Genomic DNA, 654 nt, shown 5'->3' with positions numbered 1-654 from the left:
TGGATGGATGGATGTGTCCATGGATGAGTCCTTCAAGTAGACGGCTGGACAGGCTGATGAGCAGGAAGATGGGAAGGACGCACAGACAGCGGCCAGTGGACGGACGTCCCCTGGGCTCAGCGGTGGGGGCGGCTGGGCCCTCTCCCGACCCCCCTCCACCCTCTCCGCAGAGCGCTTTCGACGTCCTGGGCTTCACCGCCGAGGAGAAGGCCGGCGTCTACAAGCTGACGGGCGCCATCATGCACTTCGGCAACATGAAGTTCAAGCAGAAGCAACGGGAGGAGCAGGCGGAGCCGGACGGCACCGAAGGTGGGGTCCAATCGGGGTCAAGGGGCGGGAATCGGGGGGAAGCCCGTGGTCCTCTGGGTTCACGTCTTCTCCGTGCTCTGCAGACGCCGACAAGTCGGCCTACCTGATGGGGCTGAACTCAGCCGATCTCCTCAAGGGGTTGTGCCACCCTCGGGTGAAGGTGGGCAACGAGTACGTCACCAAGGGGCAGAATGTCCAGCAGGTGTATTACTCCATCGGGGCGTTGGCCAAGGCCGTCTATGAGAAGATGTTCAACTGGATGGTGGTGAGGATCAACAACTCGCTGGAGACCAAGCAGCCGCGTCAGTACTTCATCGGCGTGCTGGACATCGCCGGCTTCGAGAT

The 654-nt window shown here is 62.2% G+C and overlaps 1 protein-coding gene across 1 annotated transcript in view; it reads left to right on the top strand.

Annotated features, from left to right (window-relative positions):
* The window catches only part of LOC104835262 (myosin-7), a gene marked incomplete at its 3' end in the record, with an annotated part of 20,884 nt that overhangs the window by 11,239 nt on the left and 8,991 nt on the right, over positions 1-654 (top strand). Inside the window, exons 19-20 of the mRNA XM_010573150.1 lie at positions 171-309; positions 393-640. Of these exons, the coding sequence (XP_010571452.1) occupies positions 171-309; positions 393-640 (387 nt within the window). The remainder of the gene's footprint in view (positions 1-170; positions 310-392; positions 641-654) is intronic.

The sequence above is a fragment of the Haliaeetus leucocephalus genome, unplaced genomic scaffold (assembly GCF_000737465.1).
Source record: "Haliaeetus leucocephalus isolate CR32 unplaced genomic scaffold, Haliaeetus_leucocephalus-4.0 Scaffold372, whole genome shotgun sequence".
Taxonomy (NCBI): Eukaryota; Metazoa; Chordata; class Aves; order Accipitriformes; family Accipitridae; genus Haliaeetus; species Haliaeetus leucocephalus.
This window is presented reverse-complemented; position numbering and strand designations above follow the sequence as displayed.